The sequence below is a fragment of the Micropterus dolomieu genome, linkage group LG14 (genome assembly GCF_021292245.1).
Source record: "Micropterus dolomieu isolate WLL.071019.BEF.003 ecotype Adirondacks linkage group LG14, ASM2129224v1, whole genome shotgun sequence".
NCBI classification, from domain to species: domain Eukaryota; kingdom Metazoa; phylum Chordata; class Actinopteri; order Centrarchiformes; family Centrarchidae; genus Micropterus; species Micropterus dolomieu.
In genome coordinates this window covers 14,072,474-14,085,741 of record NC_060163.1, presented here as the reverse complement: position 1 = coordinate 14,085,741, position 13,268 = coordinate 14,072,474, and the positions used below count along the sequence as shown (strand labels likewise).

The following is a 13,268-nucleotide window of genomic DNA, read 5'->3' as shown; positions in this document are numbered from 1 at the left end:
ATAACACCAAGAGGCAGTTGAGGTGCTATCTGACATATATTGTTTCACTTAAAATTAAGTCTTAATTACACAGTGTTTACTTCCCCTCTGATAAATAGCCTAGACATAACTTAATAAACATAAAACACACCATAATGACCTTGAGTTGACAGAGCTGTTTATTCCACCGTAAACAGCGCGTGTCCTTCTGTCTGTTTGTCTTTCTGCAAATATTTGATTACCTGGTTCACAGTTTAGAGAACTACAGTTTTTAGCTCTCTGGCAAATGACCGCCTTATATTATTGGGAGATAACAATGCACTAACTGCAAATAAAACTAATACTCAACGGAAAAGAGAAGTGACATCTGCTATACTAATTATTTTAGATAATTCAGTGTTGAAATTTGATCCTGGACAACTTTAATTGTTCTGAGTGAAAGGTGTACAGGTTTCATGTATGCTAATAAGCTGTAGGATTGCCTGCTGAGGATTGGATCAAATGACATCGACTCCACCTGCTGTCTGGCTGGGCTCGGTGACGATTGGCGCGGCCAGTGCTGGATTCCTCCAATCGAGAGATGGAAATTGACAACAACTGTGGCTAAATACAGTGTTTGCTTGCCACTTTGCACTAATCGGTGTGCCTCACTGTGTCTATGGCTGTTAGAATACTGTTTGCTGAACACGAGTGTGTTATTTTGGAATAATTGATGTTAACCTTGTTTATGAAAATAGGGCCCAGGTTTAGCTTTATACCAATATCGCTACTTCTGTGTAGTTGTTTTGTGCTAGTCTAAGGGTGCTGCTCTCTTTGTGTTTTGGTTTTGAAATTGTTTGTTGTTTTTACTACCTTGCATAGGTTAACTAGCAATCTCTCTCAGTAGAGATTTCTTTTTGGTTATATTGTTTTCATTGGTTTAAGCAGCATCCAATCGGCCCTTTTTCTGTTACAGTTTCCAGCGTGTCAGTTGTTACCCTTTGAATAAATAACTTTTCTTTACCAAATCTGGGCAGGTGCCAAGTCCTGCTGGAAAAAGAAACCAACATCTTCATAAAGCTTGTCAGCAGATGGAAGCATGAAGTGCTGTAAAATCTCCTGGTAGACAGTTGCATTGACTCTGGACTTGATAAAACACAGTGGACCAACACCAGCAGACGACATGGCACCCCAAATCATCACTGACTGTGAAAACTTCACTCTGGACTTCAAGCAACTTGGATTCTGTGCGTCTCCACTCGTCCTCCAAACTCTGGGACCTTCATTTCCAAATGAAATGCAAAATTTACTTTAATCTGAAGAGAGATCTTTGGACTACTGAACAACGGTCCAGTTCCTTTTCTCCTTAGCCCAGGTAAGACGGTTCTGACGTTGTCTCTGGTCCAGGACTGGCTTGACACTAAGAATGCGAAACTTGTTGCTCATTTCCTGGACAAGTCGGTGTCACAATCCTTATCTGTGTATCTGTTTGTTTCCCTGTTTTATTTTGAAATGGTCACTGTAGGGGGTTTGTTGTGTGCTTGGTTTTGGTCTGCCTGTCGGTCTGTTTTGTCCATGTGTCTGTCCTCTGTGTATTTTGATACAGTCTGTTCAGGTGTTCTTGTGTTTTTGTTCCTGTCTGTTCAGGGTTCCATCTGTGCCTGGTGGCTCTTGGTGCACTGATTCCAGCATCAGTCTACTCCTTATGAAGCTCCCCCAAGTTCTTGAATCGGCTGTGTTTGACAATCCTTTCAAGGCTGCAGTCGTCCCTGTTGCTTATGGACCTTTTCCTACGACACTTTAACCTTCCAGTCAACTTGCCATGAAAATGCTTTGATACAGCACTCTGCGAACAGACAGCCCTTTTAGCAATGACCTTCTGTGGCTTATACCCTCCTTGTGGAGGGTGTTAATGAGTGACTTCTGGACAACTGTGAAGTCTGACGTCTTGTGCATGATTGTGGTTGTGTGTACTGAACCAGACTGAGAGATTAAAGGCTCTTCTCAGGTTGACAATTCTGCAGTATACATTCTTTATTCTAATATTCTGATATTTTGAGATATAGATTTTAGACTTACATCAAGATTAAAACAAAGCCTGAAATATTTCACTGTATGTGCAATGAATCTAGAATATATCTATATATTAAATTACGGGGAAAAATTTACAATATAATTAATAATTTTCACAATATTCTAATTTTCTGAGATGCACCTATACTGTATTAGCTTGTTCAAACTCTTCATTGATGCTATATAAAGCTTAAACTGAGTCAAATATTCAGGGCATTATGTTTTTAAAGGCACCAACAGCAATCAAGTGGGAATATTCTAGACTTCTTATTTCTTTTCATTTCAAAAAACCTATTTTGCCATATTCAGTCTCTTGACTCATCTTAGAAACGTATCTTAGAGTCACCACTTGAGTTTAAAATAAAAGTTCTTTGAGCTTGGACGTTGTACAGCATGAGTTTACAGTGACTGGCTCAACAGCCAGTGAGGTTTGAATGTACTAAATTATTTACCTTATCAAATTGTTTATTAATAATGTTTCTTAATCAAAGGGTTGGAAAAAGCCCAAGTACACCCGTTTCCCATTTTTGCCCCCACATGAAACAAGTGGTGTTAGGTTTAAGTCACCCTGAATTTCAGGGTAAAATACCGCAGGGATTTAGTTTGTGTTCATACTTGGCGAGAGTGCAGAGTTTCAGCAGGGAGAGAAGGGAGAGATTAACTCCACTCAAACTGGATCATCGACTGTAACAGCCAAAGAACCCCGGGTCTAAACAATAGCCCACAAAATCTGTTTACGTTCACAACAATAAATAAATAAATAGATAAAGGCAGGAGAAATGTAAGCCGCTAGAGAGAGTGAAAGCCAGTGTTTTATTAAAACAATTCAGATGGCATTATTGATGAAAACCGATTGAGGGAGTGGAGATTATTCAGTCATGGTTTCTTCCATAGCTGGGTCCTACTTTCTCTCTTTTTGGCATCCTAAAATTCTGTCTACCAGAGGAAGCAATTCTTTCTTTCTTATTTAATATTCATTATCCATTTCATAGACATGGTTACATATACTGTAACTGTTCCTACTTCTACAGTACACACACAAACCCACACGTGTGTACATACAAACACCAGCTGCACATTAGATTCTTATAGAGCGAATGTGGCAAAAAAGTTGCTTAGTCTTGAACACAACAGTCTTGCAATTATGAGCATGTTCTGTCCTCTTCAAACTTCACGTCACCACTCAGCCTTGCTGTACACATAAATAACCTCCTCTTCTCCAGCCATTTAGAGCTATTTGGTGGTCCAGCAAATCATTATTGGGTTAGATGAGTATTTAGGTGAGTGCACTTTACTGTCCTGTTTATATTTCTCTGAACTCTCAGCATCAAGCTGCTGCTCTTCTAATTAAGACTCCCTGGTCTACATTCAATGATTTTTTGCGGTGCTTTTCAGTTGTTCATCTCATGAGTGTCTGACAAGCAACACATGTTTCGATTTTAAATATGGCTCTTTACACCAGGCATATAATGGCTCACACTTCATGTAACTCAAAGTACATTTTCTTCAAGTCTGTTTTTCAGTGCTGAGAAGCAGTACATTCATGCAAAGCCTAACCAAGTAGTTTTAGAGCCAAAAGCTAACCTAACCGCAACCGTTTCACAACATTTACCACGTGTTAGAAAGCCTTTAGTTAGGTTTAGGAAAAGATGGTTTGGGTTAAAACAATAAGTCAATACTTATACGATATAATACTACAAAACTTTCACCAAACCTGCGCCCTTCTGGGACTCTTTATGTCACCTGACTTCATAAAGCTTTTCTGGCAGAAAACTTTAAGAAAGCCTTTTCGTTAATTAATTTAACCTGATTATTAAAACAACTGAATGGTATTTCTCTTAATAACACAATAGAGTTGCTCCTCTGAGTTGAGGTAACATTAGCCATGTTGATCTGAGGAGTATTTTAGTGGAAATCAAGAGTTGCTTAAATGCTTTGAGCAAAAAATACAACAAATCTTCTTGGAACAGGTTTTGTATGATAAAAACATGTTAGTGCAAGCCCACCCGGAACCCTTAAAGATTGCATTGTAGTTCCTGCAGTAAAAAAATAAAATAAAATGCCTTAACATGATAGTTTATCAGAGTGATCGTTTCAACCAGACTGAAATCGCCCAAAAGGGTTGGTACTCCACAGAACATGACTTGACGCTGAGGCTGAGTGGCCTATGATATTTAGAGGCAGGGCAAACTTAATAATAAATTATTTAAAGAAAAATACTAATAATGTTAATAATATTTTTTTTGTTGTAGGAGGATGGAACTCTATTCCCCTCTACTGGTCAACACGAAATAACACAAATTGAAATAATCTGTTCGGACCACCCTGAACTCGGGAACACCCACACATTTATCAGAGGGGCCGAATTTGACCAAAAATTGTTCCAATTATCCTCTAGTGTGCACTAGGCTGAACCCCGAACTGCTCCCCGGACGCCGTACGATGGCAGCCCACTGCTCCTAAATAGGATGGGTTAAATGCAGAGAAATAGGGTCCCGTCCCCCTTCCCTTTTGGGGTGGCAGTAGCTCAGTCCATAAGGACTTGGCTGGAAACTAAAGGCTCGCCGGTTCAAGTCCAACTCGGCCCACAGATACAGAGTGTGAACTGGTAGCTGGAGAGGTGCTAATTAAAATCCTGGGCATTGCCGAAGGTGGGCTTGAGCAAGTCCCTGAAATCCCAACCGCTTGGGGCACCGCACCTGACATCTCTCCATGTTTTTTTGCTATAGGTCCTCTTTGTGCGTGTGTGTATTTCAGACCTGTGTAAAATACTAACATTAACAACAGAGTGAAAACACTGAGTTTCCCCTTGTGGGATTAATAAAGTGCATCTTATTCTGCAGCAGGCAGTCAACTGTATTGCTGTACCTCCAAACTGGAGGCTGGCTGCTTTCGGCTGCTTCTTAAACCAGAAGGTTTAAACAGAGCTGGGCCAAGTAACAAAAGTAAAGTAATATGAGTAATATGTACTGAGTATATATTATTTTTAAATAGCTTGCCCAATACTGCTTGCAACTTGCAAAACAATTACTTTGTATCACTTCCATGATTTACTGCATGCCTCTTAAAGTACAGCACACAATAATCTCTTCATTTTGATCTCTATCTAGCTATTTATCTAACATCTTATCCCATCTCATCTGTTCTCTCTGGTGGTGCCCTCTTTTCTCTCTTACCCTACAATTTGATGAAAGTATAAATGAGAGCCCTGAGCATAAACTGTTTTCAGTATTCTGGGGTGCATCTATCTAGGCCATGAAAAAGCACTTCTAATCTCAATGAAACATGTATCTCAAGGGTTCTTCAACAGTTCCAGGCCCCTAACATGGAGACGTAATACTCATAAGCTGAGATCCAAAGTTATTATGTCTTGTTGGTGCCCACGAGTAAGAGGACACACAGCTCATTTTTGGGTCCTGACCCACAGTTTTAATAAATCAGGTAGCAGAGATAGATATTGATTCCTTATGCAGGTTATGTTTTCAGCTGAGATAAACAGGGGGTCTGGGGAAATTTGGGGACAATCTGTGAGCCAATCACTGGAACCACCTCAATCTGCAGTGGTTCAAATTCTGTATTGATTTGGCAGCTACATAACTGGAACCACATACCAGAGGATTCTAGTTTTTATGATGACTGACAAACACTGTTGGAGAGAGCAATCCACTGCAGTTTAAACAAATAAAACATTATATTCAATCATTTTAATACAGCTATAAGAAAGCCATAATAATAATTGTTATTCTACACTTAAGGTGTTATCTGTTTTGTAAAACTAGATTTATCTATTAGACACAGATTGATTGATTTGGGTAAATCTGAGGACAGCCCACAAGTCAAATGATGAAGCAAATGTAATTTGTGCTGTTCCCGAGATGATGAGCGGTTTCAGTATTTAATTATTCGTTTTGATTAGAGAATCCTAAGGATCGTTATAGGGGCCAATCCAGGCGTATTTTAATGGACTGGTCTCGGCTAAAACAAAGCCCATCAAAATCTACTCCTTTCTTTACTAAACTTTTCTGTGTCTTATCCACCTCTGCCTGCTACTGTTGAGCATTCTGCTGCATATGTAAGTGGAAATTAGAGGGTGTGAAAGTGAAAATATTTGGGCTCACTGACGTGTGACTTTGAGTTCAGACACTTAAACTGGCAAAATGCACAGATTCGCCTGACTCAGATGCTTATTATCATTAGCAAAGAGTAGTAGTGTTGAAAATATTCAGCAGCTTTGCATTTTACTGACCGTCTCTTTCATCGGTTAAAATGACAAACGTTGCCAGTGGCAGATTATACCATGTCCTACTAATTAGCGTTAATTCTTCATGACAGGCCAAAATTAAACTTGTCTGTTGTCTGGTGAAAGTGCTCCCTGCAGCCGGTGTCTGTGTTGGGCCAAAGATCATTTATAAGGACAGAAGCTAAACTCTCAAATTGTTAATGTGATATGAATGAGAGCTCGAAAGTTATCAACTTGATATTTTTGACGTCAAGTATTTGGATCAAGTAGCTCATGTAAATGAGGTGTGTCAAATTGAGTAGCCTACAGCTGTTATTCCAGTGTGTCGGATATACATTTAATCAACATTTAAGTAAATTTTTTTGAGTGAGACCAATGTTAAAGGACTGGGACCAGGATTAGGGCAAATAAAACTTGTTCCCCCGTTTTCATAACTACTAGACAAATACCTTCAAAGCTGAAGCAAAATCTATTCAAATGAAACTTTGTTTCAATTTGATGTTATGGCACGAAAGGCACTGGCCAAGCCGACATTCAGCCATAGGGCAGCATTTTTCCATCACTGAGCATCTGCGGCTGACCATAACCCTCTAGTTTTTGTGGTGTGTCCGGCACCGTGGGTACTAGTTGGCCTTAAATGGTGGGCGTACGGTCGATTGAGCATATTGAATCGGGGTTAAGGCAGTCAAAGCTCTATGACTGGTTGTTCAGCCTGACAAATTTAGTAAATCCCCCCAATAAGTGCAGTTTCTTTATTTTTCATCTTTGACAAAGCATGCAGAACACCATAGTACCAGTTGCCACTTTTAATGACTTTTAATGTTACACTTCAAAGTCTGTTTACAGTTATAAGAGAGTACTACTGCATATGGTGATAAAAAGGTGTATAAAGGCTTTCATGGCTCCAGAAGCGGTGTCAATTGGGCCGAAGACTAAAAGTTTGAAAATGAAAAGCATCTGGGGGTGTAACGTTAGAAAGATGTGAGTTTACCAGACCTCTGTAGCCCGCTCCTCATCTCTGCTGATGGACACACTGTCATATGCAAAACATACTGATTTCTTATACTCTAACATTTAACCGGGTGTGAGGTGAGTTGAATAAATGTGATTACCTTTTCATCAGGAGACTAATAAACAGAAATCTCCACTGTTAGCCGCTGATAGCGGCAGCATCTGACTGCTCATTAGAGTGTGTTTTGATAAAACACACCACTAACTGAGGAAGGGAGGGATATCTCCACAGCCTATACAAACCTATTAAACCATTCCTTTCACACAGACCTACCTAACGAGCGATTGTTATTAAATGTTCCTGTGTGTGTAATGAACCCTTTTTTTTTTTTTTTTTAACAGAGCAAGGACGTGGCTTGTTTGTTCTTTCTGCAAGGAAACTGTAGTGCTAATTTATCCTTTTGTTAAGATATTCCAAAGAGCAAAACACAAAGAACTACACCCAAGTGTGCCCTGAGTATCAGCAAACAACAGGCCGTTGTTCAGGCTGGCGCTGGTGCTCAGTCTTGGCTTTTGTTTTCAATGATGCCAAATTTATGTTTTCTTATGGCGCTTCTGTGTTACATAATATACAAGGAAACAAGAAAACTGAACGGAAAAGGGGCCCAACAGGCATCAAAAGAAGCACCTTCTGAAGCATGTTGTCCCTCTTATTTGAAACCTGCAAAAAGCACATGCCATGTTCCCACTGAGTCCCTGCTTTAGTTGAGGCACGGTGCAGCAGAAAAACACTAAAGGAATTAAACTCTCTGCCAGTGCAGCTGCTACATCAATCTGCTGAGCAACATAGATTGGCCATGTTCCAATTGGTGAGCGCTTCGATGGCTGGATTCGCTTCTGTTATCAGATATTGCACGGTAATTGCTAAAACAAAAAAAATTCACAATTTAACTGCTCTCTGCCAGACTTTAGCTACCTAATCAATACACTCAGAGTTAAAATATTAGGAGCAGCTGCTTTTCCCATAAAATAACCAAAGTTGGGGAATAAAGTTTGTGAGTTGGTGAAAGTTACAGCTCCTTATTGATTTAATTCACAAAGGAGAGATTAAGAACAGGAGATGGGAAACAGGAGGCAGGGGAGAACAAAAATAAAAAAATTTCACCTTATCAAGTCAGTCCTTATCCATTAGAACGCGACAGTGGCAGAGTGCATTACATTGTCTTTTTTTACCATCATTTATTGAAGATGTGATGTGCCTTCATTTACTTCAACTGTCCCTCCTCTGAAATGCAGACAGTGTAATTTTCTTTCCGTTTGACACGAAGAACTAGTAACAAGTAGAGAGGCGCCATGTCATTACCTTTGATTCTACTTCACTCTTCTCCTTTTCCTTTTCACACGTATAATACCCATTTCCCCTCTCTTAGATTTCTTTCCTGCCATTTTCCAATGTAAAACTATAATTCGGAATATTTTTCTGAAAATGAAAACGGCTCACCTGAAAATAGTGAGCAGGATGGAGGGAATTGCAGGCAAAGTGAAACAAAGAGGGAGCGATGGCGAGTGCTGCAGAGTCTGACAATGAGTGTGAAAGCTCTGGAAATCTGATGACCTTTCAAGCTTCAGCTCCAGACACAGAGGGAAAGACTGATGAAGCAGACAGAGAGAAACGCTTACCTCCTATGAGGAACATGCCCGTTGTCTATGGCTTCTACAGTCAAAGCGTAGCTCCGCCCAACAGTGAGATCGACACCTGGTGCCACAGTAATGACCCCAGTGCTGTGGAAACAGTTCATTCAGTATTACATGATTAATAAATTATTTTATTCATTACTATTATAATGAAGGCAGTAAGTGTAGCATGTAACATGAATACATATTTAGTTTTTATTCTGAGAGTATTGCAGAGAAAATGCTTTCACAAACTGGTATCATGCCCAATATCACGTTGTAGAATCTGAATTAGTTAAAGGAATAGTAAGATATGTCTGCAAATATGGCTTTAATGTCACTGGTTAGTCTCTCCTGGCTGCGCGGCAGCCTCAAGGTTATGACAAGTCTCCAAGGGACTGCATCATCGTCAAGAAATAGACCACCACACAACCCCATAAAACCACAATTTTTACATTTTAAAAGAGATTGTGTGTATTAGAAAGTTTGACACAATGTCTACCCAGCCTGTAAAGCGAAAGCAGGATGCTAGAGCAACAGCAGCAGCTACAGCTACAGTCCTCGGTCAGCATCTACATAGGATGCTTTCAGGCACATTACTGAGGTCAGCTGCATTTTGGCAGCACATACAATCACTAGGCTCATAAACACAGAAGAAAATGGACTTAAAGTGTAAAACTATGCTTCAGGTTACGGTTACGCAGGAATAGCATGAGTGAATTTCAAGAATTTCCCCTCGAGGATCAATAAAGTATGTCTGATTTCTGATCTCTGAAGTGCAAAATATAGAAGTGTCCGTTCTATCAGACGCACATTTGTGAAGGATGATTTTATTAGAAATTGATGTGTAAACAAGCCTTTAGAGGTGCTGTTAAGTGTTTTTTTTTCTTGTCGTGTTGGCCAGAGCCATTTTAGCTGTTTCCCCCCCCATTTTCTTTGTGCTAAGACAAGCTAACTGGCTACTGGTGGTAGCTTCATATTTAGCTCACAGACACGAGAGTCTGGTGCCAATCTTCTCATCTAGCTCTTGGCAAGAAAGCGTATTTCTCAAAATGTCAAACTATTCCTTTAACATAATCAATACAATCTAAATAATATTACAACACATGTAATATATTTACCTGTTGCCAATAAGAAAATGTCCTTGGTCACCAGCCAGGATCCGGTAGGTGACCTGACCGTTGGGACCTGCATCAGAGTCAACTGCTGACAGCTGGGAAGAGATATACAAACACACTAAAGTGCCATGTGTGTAAACACTCACACACATTCTTACACCATAATGAAAGATGAAGTTTCAATTTCACATTATGTCATGAGAGTCCATCCATATCAAGTGTAAGCATTTAATAAAGTATGTTGCAAATACACAAAGTATTTAATAACATTAAAATGTGTAGTGTGTGTGACTGTGTGTACCTGTAACACGGTTTCTCCAGGCATCTTATCAGTAAACAGGTTGACATTATAAGAGACATTAGCAAAAGTGGGAGTGTTGTCATTTGCATCCAACACTGTTATCGTCACTGTAACCGGAATGCTGTGCTGGACACCGTCTGATGCTGAAAGCTGGAGAGACAGAGACGCAGAAAGAGAGGGATGAAAGGAAAGAATGTATACTGCATTGTTTTGACGAGCAAAGAATGAGAATGTTCCTTCTTGTAGAAAATATTACTTTCAGCCGAGCTACAAAAAAGCTACCTTTTGAGAATCCTGAGGTGGGCGGACTGTGTACTCAGTATGTCCTTGACATCTTGATAGCGTCTGTTTGTTTCCTTGTTTCTTTTGAGGCAGAGTTGTTCTGTGTTTTTTTGATCTAAATCCCTGTTCTGGGATCACTGTTTTTGTGGGTGCAACTGAAAAACTCTTAAAAAATCCTTGAATCAATCTGCCCCAGCTGTCTCTCATAATTTTACCTATACAATTTCTTCGCATGATTGTTGCTGGCTGATTAAAATGTGTATAGCATACAAAAATACCTATAAACAAACATTTTTGTCCAATTAATCATAATGTCACTGTAAATTACTGCTTAAAAGCACCTTCCATGCGCATTACCCAATAGTTTCTCCAGAGTAATTTGTGCCAGGTGGAGTTTGACATTTTTGGAAATATTCTTATTTAATTTGCTTTCTTGCCAGGAGATACGAAGTTAGATACGAAGATTTAATACCACTCTACACACTAAATATCCAGCTAAGCGGTTAGGTTAGCTTAGTGAAAAAGATAGGGGGAAACACAAAATATGTATATTGTATATTTATAGGAGATATAAATTGATTACTGAGCTGTACAGTTCTGGCCAACTTAGCCAAGCCAGCTTTTTCTCCGCGCTACCAGCTAAGATAGCCACATGCTGGCTCTAGCTTATTGTTTATTGTACAGACATGAGAGCACTATTTATTTTCTCATCTGACTCTTGGCTGTAAGGCAAATAAACATGTTTCCCAAAACGTGGAGCTATTCCATTAAGCAGAACGCATTCATCATTATTATATACATTATTTGCTCCCTGTCATTTTAAAACATTTGGACTTGTAGCTTTTTAGACAGGGCAATTTCTGAGATGTTGTAAAGTGTCAGTAATGATGGGATGAAACTCAAAAACACTCAAAAATAGACAGGCTGTCTGGATTGCTTAGTGCCAAATCAATTTAAGAATTATATCAAATTCTGTATGTTGTGTTATATTTGTTTTATGATCAGCAGGGCTTTTGACATCATCTTGGACTCCTGTGCCCTACAATCAACACACAAACATTTTAGCATTCATGCTCTTGTATGTAAAAAAATAAATAAATAACTCGCATTAAACGCATCCATTTAAAATGTTGGTTAAGCAGGCCACAGTGCTTTAAATTCACGAAAAATGATCTGTCATTTTGTTTTTGTGAACTTCCTCCAGTGACTCCATTTTTTTTAGAAATCATCCAAGTGCATATCAACAGAAGCTTCTTCACTGATACCAATCTTCTCCACAGGCTCATCTGCCAAGAAGCTGATTGACTCCTTTAAATGAATATCATCCTCCATGTCTCATAGCCGTCCATCCTTCTCTCTCTCTCTCTCTCTCTCTCCCCTCCTCGAGTTTAATTTCTTCTGCAAGGCTTTCATGATGATTACTGTACACCTCTGCCTTTCAATCAATACGCCAGACCTTCTGCGTTTTCCATCTTTAACTTCCAAATAGCTGCATGCGCACAAAAGCACCCATAAACTCATACAGTGTGCTGCACTCCCCCACACAGTCACAAATGCACACTGTCAGTGTAACCAGACTGAACTTGACAGATAACAGACTGCTGCATGAAGTAACAATGCTGTATCATCATATGGTGTGGCACACACACAGAAATACTCTGAGCTTGGCAATGGCCAGCCTCTGTGTGCTCTACCAATAAAGAAGCTGCTGAATTAGATTGCACTGAAATAAGACACAGAAGAAGAGAAGAAGAATGGCAGATTGAGAAGGAGAGGAGCAACAAAAGGAGGAGAGAAAAGAGGGGGAAATGGGCTTGGAAGACAGCCACAAAGATGAATAGAAAAAGGAAAACGGACGGAACAAGGTACACACATAGGGATAACAACCACTGTATTGAATCTTGTTTTCTACATCTATTTCTGCACTGAGCAAAGGAAGTACTGGTCTGAATGTTGAAAAACTAGCCTACTAGCCCTGCTAAGACATATTAAACACATGCAGTGCTGAAATGTAAAATTAAAAAATATATTTTTAAGCAGTAGTGGAGGCAACTCAAATTCTGGACTGAAAGGAAATGAGCGCAAGTCTCTTTTCTTCTATTCTCTTTTATTCTTGGTCCTTCTTGTCCCTGTTTCTTTTCTCTGTAACCTCCTGCTCTCTTATTTCTAAGTCCATTTTCTCTTATTCACCTGCACCGCCATCCCCTGCATTCTCTCTACCCTCACTTTATCTTGCTTTTCCTTCCTTACAGGATATGACTTCTCTTTCCTATCCATCTACCGCCCTCTTCTTCCACCTCTTCTCTAGATAAGAGTGTTTTTTAAAGACCACTGCTATGGGTAGTCAAGGGTCTCTGATTTGAAGTGAGTTATTCAAATGTATTCAGACGTTTATCCCCTCTCTTTCTCACACAAATGACAAGGCTCTAGAGTACCGTGAACGTATAGGAGTCCTGTGTCTCTCTGTCCAGGGGCTGCACCAGGGTGAGATATCTTCTGATTCCAGTAGCAGACACAGAGAAAACATCATGATAGGTGTCCAATGATAACTGGAGCTGAGGATCCCTGGTCTGTTGGAAGAGAAAGAAAAATGTTTAGAGGAACAGAGAGGACATTACCATGGTGAACTTTTCTCTTTAAGCATTATCACCGAGGGAAAGTACTGTTGAAT

The 13,268-nt window shown here is 39.7% G+C and overlaps 1 protein-coding gene and 1 long non-coding RNA gene across 2 annotated transcripts in view; one reads left to right on the top strand and one right to left on the bottom strand.

Moving 5' to 3' along the window:
• LOC123983506 (protocadherin-15-like) overlaps positions 1-13,268 on the bottom strand; it is a 216,791-nt gene that overhangs the window by 99,371 nt on the left and 104,152 nt on the right. The window contains exons 12-14 of the mRNA XM_046069766.1: positions 10,316-10,465; positions 10,018-10,109; positions 8,903-9,004 (exon numbers count right to left, since the gene is read on the bottom strand). Of these exons, the coding sequence (XP_045925722.1) occupies positions 8,903-9,004; positions 10,018-10,109; positions 10,316-10,465 (344 nt within the window). The remainder of the gene's footprint in view (positions 1-8,902; positions 9,005-10,017; positions 10,110-10,315; positions 10,466-13,268) is intronic.
• LOC123983098 lies at positions 613-1,971 on the top strand. The gene is made up of 2 exons (XR_006828124.1): positions 613-1,333; positions 1,606-1,971. It is a non-coding gene; the product is annotated as an uncharacterized LOC123983098 (long non-coding RNA).